Below are 6,175 nucleotides of genomic sequence, written 5' to 3'. Positions count from 1 at the left end.
TGTATTATGAGTAGAAATTGTTTTTGAAACATCTAGCAACAAACTTGAGATACACATATCAGCCCCCATTGAGAGAGGGCTGCTACAAGCTAGGAGAAAGTATTTCTGTTCTTCCACCCCCTTTTTTTTTGTTTTTTTTTGTTGTATTTATAGCTAATTCGTACACAAGGCAAAGGTGACAGGTTTCAAATTCACAAAAGAATAGTCAGCTGATGGACGGAATGCCACTTCCGAAATTATAACTTGAAATCCCATGTAGCAGTTAATACAAGCTGATGTTTGATAATAATGCCCAGTGATACATATACACAAAAACAGACGCACTCATTCCTAAAAACAAACTACATAACTGATAAATTAGAAGGGAAAACAAGAAACACTACCACGCCTGGTTTACCTCATCTAATCAAGCCTCTATTCCAGTGAAATGCCCGGTTTTACAACCTCAGGGTGTGACTGATTGTTTTCTTCTTTTGTAGGGGCTACAGCATGGCTTTCCCTTGCATTTAAAGCCGGCTTCTCTAAATTGGCTTCACTGGTATCAGCAACATTGAGCAGGCCACTTCCATTTTCAGGTGTTTTAGGGGGCAGTCTTTCTCCCGATTCAAGAGCTGTGTTAGGCAGGCCACTTCCATCTTCAGGTGTTTTAGGCAGTCTTTCTCCCAACTCTAGCGCTGCTTCCATTTCCTCGTACCTGGAAATGACTTGTCGAAGCTCATCATGAAGATTTAAAGCTTCAAACATCAACCCCTCATCACCTGAGGTTGATTCCACGATTCTTTGTATAACAGCTAAAGACTGCTTGCAGTTCTCCAACATGCTCACTGCCAGATCATCCTTCAGTAACACAAACTTATCAGCTCATTCATGTCCCAAAAGGTTTCCCCGCCCATCAGAACCACTCCCACCCCCAAAAGAAATAGAGACAGAGAGAGAGGGGGAAAAGAAGAATTTCAATTTCTTCAATGGAACAACATAAAACTGTCAAATAACATGCAAAATGAAATTTCAACAGCAGAATGTTTTTTGTACATATTTAGCAACATGGCTTGATAACTCAGCAATGATGTTGCTAACAATTAAACATTAAGCCCATTTGTTCCGCAGGCCTTAAACTAATTGTGTTAGTTTAAACTGTTCATTTTCAACTTTAGCCATGGAACATCATACAGGAAGAGAAGTTTTTTTGATGAAGTAAATTGCATTAGCGAGGCATCAAGAAGATGCAAAACTACAAAAGAGAACAAAAGGCTAGCTCCTGTACAAACCTACAAGGAAGCTAGCTGGTCAAAAAAGAGGAAAACTTTCAAACAGTAAAATGCTAGCTCCATACCATTTAAAAGTACAGGAAAGAGAAGTTCTATTTAAAAGTAGCCATAGTAAATAATTTGATTTATCTCTAATTCTAGAGGGTAATCTAATATCTTATTGTCAATGTAGCATAAGAAATGCTTCCTCTCCATATCATGTACTCGTTATGTTTCAATTTATGTCTTAAGTTCCTTTTTAGTTAGTCTAAAAAAGAATGCCTCTTTCTATATTTAGTAACTGTTTAACTCCACAACTTCACGTAGCATAATTAAGACCACAAGATTCAAAGGCATTTTAGTATATTACACACGTCTTTAGTTTAAGACTACAAGATTCCAAAGTATTCCTTACTTTTCTTAAACTCTGTGTCTAATCAAACTAAGACATAAAATGAAACGGAGGGAGTAGTAATTAAATTAATGAGTATTACAAGGAAGTTTTACGTTTTCACCCCCATTAGTATAATATTAATGACTATTATGCCACTATAAAATTATTATGCTAAAGGACAGTACTTCTTTCAAGAAACATGGTAAATGGAGACTGATAACTCCGGCAAAACTCTAATCCAAAGAATCGGTGATAGCAATGGCGGAGCCACCTTATAGGAAGGGGTATCAAATGACACCCCTTCGCGGAAAAAATACAGTGTACCTAGGTAAAAAAATAAATTATATGTATATATATATATTATGTATTGACTCTCCTTAATTTCCCGGTATGTTTACTTTTATATATTTTGATACCCCTTAACAAAAATTCTGGCTCCGCCACTAGGTGATAGTCTTGAAATTTAAAAGTCAATATGACTTAAAAAAAGGCAGGTTTTTCGTAATGCCATCTTAAACTAAAGGGTGGTGGAATTCTGATAACTAGAGAGGAGGTCCTTGGACTATGATGGTCAACAGAAAGTATTATTTGAACAAAGTTCTGTTCTGACAAGACTCTGCCATAACGAAAAAAACTGTTCTACGAAAAGAAAAGGATGGCCTGAAGATGAGAATTGTTAAAGAAAAACAAGTGCATGCAGATGTCAGATGTCTGGAATCTTGGTTTATTTTATTATTTTGGAACCCTCTAAAAGAGAGTTTGATAAATTATAATTTATTCCCCCCCCCCCTGAAATTAAAAAATCTGTAAATACCTCTTTTCCTGCATCCTCGCCCCACCCCACCCCACATAAAAGAATACAAAAATTAATAATGTCAATTATTTGGACCTCCCCTCTAGTTTAAGGAAACTAAATAGACCTTCATTTTCGTTTAAATAATATCATAGGCTCTCTAATGTTAAACATCTTCACATTTTGAGTGTGATATGCTCCACTCAAATGGTTGATGTCATCAATATGCTTAACTTTCATCCTGCTGATACCCTCCAAAAGTGAAAGACACTCTTCCTTTTCCCTGTTGAGCTTTGATCCCCTCTCACACACATAAACTCCACTTCCTTGTCAACTCACATTAGTCACCGCCATCCTTGAGACCTTAAACCTTTGTTACATCCTCCTTGAGTCCTCGATACCTATCATGGCCCTACTGCTGCCTAGTTCATCTCATCCTGAAACCCCTTCAGGGTCTTTGTTTTCCTTTATTTTCCCTCTTTTGTCCATTTAATATTATCTTTATGATTGAACGAAGATGAGGTATTGGGTCTACTTGTCCTATGCTTTTTTGGCGGAAGTAAAGAATGTTGATTCAAGTAGTGAGGGTGGTAAGAATAAAGAAGATGGGCCTTAGATGTGGGAATTGCCCAAGACCATATAAGAAGACAAAAACTCACTTCCTCTACCAATGGGGAACATTACAACCTCCCTCCCCCAAGGCTAGACATCTGCCAGCGGTGTATCACAGAAAAGGATCGCCCCTCAGAGGACCTTGGGCACCCTATGCAAAGCAGACGGCAAATACACCAAAAGGTATTTCGAATTACATACTTTCATGTACTCACAAGAGAACTAAGGCAATACCAAGAAACTCTAAGTAAATGACATTTTAATGTGGATATAAATTTTAATCAGAAGACGTAGATTATCACCAGTCAACTCTTGCATTAGTAGAAGAATTTTTTGTTATTATTTAGACTAGAGGAGAGGTCTATTTTTTGTTAATCTAGAGGAGAGGAGGTCTAAGATATCGACTAAAACAATTTTAAAAAAAGGATATTGACCCAAAATAAAAACAAAATCGTAAGTGCTGAAGTGAATAAATGGTAAGAAATAGAGGCGAAAGATATAAGGAGAAATGCGTGTTGTGGGGGTAACTTCACAAAAATGCTGGTGACTTTTATACACTGAGTTGGTGTTCAATAATGAAATTTGTTAACTATCACCCAAAAAGGAAAAAGGTCGACATTGGCTCCTAGTGAAACCAGCCATGAACGAAGTTGTTGCTAATTGGAAGTTTACTTGCTTTAGAGTTGTAAGTTCATATCTTTCAGAAATTCATGCAGCTGATTCAGGAAGAGTCATCTACTACATTTTTTTATACCGACTGGGTGTTTATTAATCAAAATTTGTTAACTTTATTAAGAAAAAAAAGAAGAACCCCATTGGTTCCTCAATGAACCAGCATCGGACAAACTCTTTGCTCATAGGAAGCTAACTTGTTTTAGAGTTGTAACTTCAATTGTTTCAGAATATCATGCAGCAAATTTAAGGACATTGTAGTTCAGAAGGTTAAGATGTAGCCCTCATGCTAAGTTAATATAACAAGTTTCTTTCAGTTTTCAACTTGGTTCGACAGGCATATCACAGGTGGATGAGCTAAGAGACCTAACTCCTCCTACTGTATAGTAATAGATCAGAGATGATTGAAAATAGTAAGAGTAGTAATCAAAGCAATAATCAAAGCAAGACTTATGAGGTAACAAAACTTATAGAATGACTGGAACAGAAGAAGTGGAAGAAACGAAGGGCAGAGGATCACACTGAATAAGAACTTTACAACTTAGTGAAGTATTACCACCAAAGGGAGGAGATAAGAGAGTAACCTTGATGGGCTTTGGTTCAACTTCAGAAGTCAATATGCTGGAAAGGATCTCAAGACTGTTCCGTGTTACTACAAGAAACTCCTTCTTCTCTTCAATGGATTCACCAATATAAGCAGTATGCTCATGATTCCGTGACCCTGTATTAGGAATAGGGTAGCTTTCAGGTGGTGAGAGTAACTGCTCATTCATATGCGACTCCAGGGGATACTGCCTCTTCAAGTTCTATCAAAACGAAAGAAAGTTAAGCGCCTTTATCCTTTGGGTAAACAAGGCATGCAATATGCTAAAACAAATTAAAGTATGGTCAATTCAAAGATCACTTGCTAGTCTACCATCAAGCGTCAAACTCCATTTAGTTTTTCTTTGTTTTGGATAAGTTACTCTGTTTAGCAAGTTTAGACAATCAGAAAGACAAATCCAAGATCTTGCATATAGAGAATTACGTACGCACCACTCCTACAATACAAAAGAATCAAGCAATAAACGAAACATTCTGATACGAGCATTTTGCTAGCATCTACAATGAGCATTATCAACAATTACAACATTCATGCTCCTTAGCCTTGCACATAAATCGTTACGACCATATGTTCTCCACTGTCTCCCCAAATAGGAATAGGGGTAGGTTGGTATTCAGTGTACCCACCTAGTCATCTAACATGTCTTGTCCCTAACACCCACATGTTCAAAATCACAATTTTCAAAAGTATTCTTTAATTTCTAAACTCGGCACATAGTCAAATTCAAATTAATCCACATAAACTGTAACAGAGGGGATTAAAGCTTACATAGTAAAAAAATTGTCAAGCATTTAAAACAAACACCTCAACAGTTTTCTGGAAGAAAAGAAAAGTGTTCAAGGGTCATACCATGTAAGTTTGACGAAACACAGGCAAGTACCTAAGATCCTCGGATTCACCCCAAGCAGTAATAAGCTCCATAGCCTTAACCCGATTCCCGCTATCAGTTTTTGGGTCCTCAATCATTTTAACCATATCATCCAACACTTTTTCAGACGCCACTTCCGAAAAAACTTTCTCGCAATTAGAAGTACAAGTCTCCAGCAAATCCAAACTCAGCCTCTGGCTCACTGGGCTTTTCGACATAACTAGCTTCTTCTTAATCGCTTTGACTATTTCCGTCCCGTTGAACTCCTCGCTGTTGATCATCCCGCAAATTCGTAGGTTTAAGCTCCAATTGGGCTCCTCCATGGTGTCCAACGTGGCTTCGTCTACCATTTTAGATTCTGGGGTTGGGCCTTGTAGGATTTCTTTCATTTTTGCGCTTACCATTCTGCTCATTTGAGCTCCTCCTGTCTTCAATCGTTCGCCCAGTGATGAAGATGCCATTTTCAGTTTGTCCAATTTGTCCATGTTTCTTTCTCGATCAGCTGGATATTGGAGCAATGATTCCAATTTCTTTGTCGGACTGGATATCTTTGGTGATGGGCGGTTTGACAATTTGGGAAAGGTTGCCGACACCTCCTAATTTTGTTGTTTGTTTATAGTACTAGTCTATGTTTTACTTTTCTCCATTGGATAATTCAAAGTAAGGAAATTTACATTATTTGTCCCTCAAATATCGATTAATTTTAATTTTGATCCTACCGCTATATGAAAAAAGCACCTTTAACCTTCGATTGACTGAAATGCATCTTTTTGCCCGTGAATATCACAAATTTAACAGTATATACCATTAGATTATTTGACTACTCATGTATTATATTAAGCTTGTTATGAAAATATTATATTGTGGATGTCCATTCATTACTCCGCTATAGATAATCTTCATGAAGAAGATTATCCATTTAGTGCTCTGTTGAAGTTTATCTACAAGCAGCTGATGCAGGCAGGTTGCAAGCAACTCAATGAAA

At 37.2% G+C, this 6,175-nt stretch overlaps 1 protein-coding gene across 1 annotated transcript; it reads right to left on the bottom strand.

Annotated features, from left to right (window-relative positions):
• Window positions 1–213: 213 nt before the first annotated feature.
• Window positions 214–5,813, bottom strand: LOC107810731 (TOM1-like protein 2). Its single transcript, XM_016635542.2, has 3 exons — window positions 5,172–5,813; window positions 4,303–4,524; window positions 214–837 (listed from the first exon to the last, which is right to left on the bottom strand). Exons 1-3 carry the CDS (start codon window positions 5,673–5,675, stop codon window positions 415–417), a joined length of 1,149 nt encoding a protein of 382 aa, XP_016491028.1. The 5' UTR covers window positions 5,676–5,813; the 3' UTR covers window positions 214–414.
• Between the last annotated feature and the right edge of the window lie 362 nt (window positions 5,814–6,175).

This window comes from Nicotiana tabacum, chromosome 19, assembly GCF_000715075.1.
Source record: "Nicotiana tabacum cultivar K326 chromosome 19, ASM71507v2, whole genome shotgun sequence".
Lineage (NCBI taxonomy): Eukaryota > Viridiplantae > Streptophyta > Magnoliopsida > Solanales > Solanaceae > Nicotiana > Nicotiana tabacum.
This window is presented reverse-complemented; position numbering and strand designations above follow the sequence as displayed.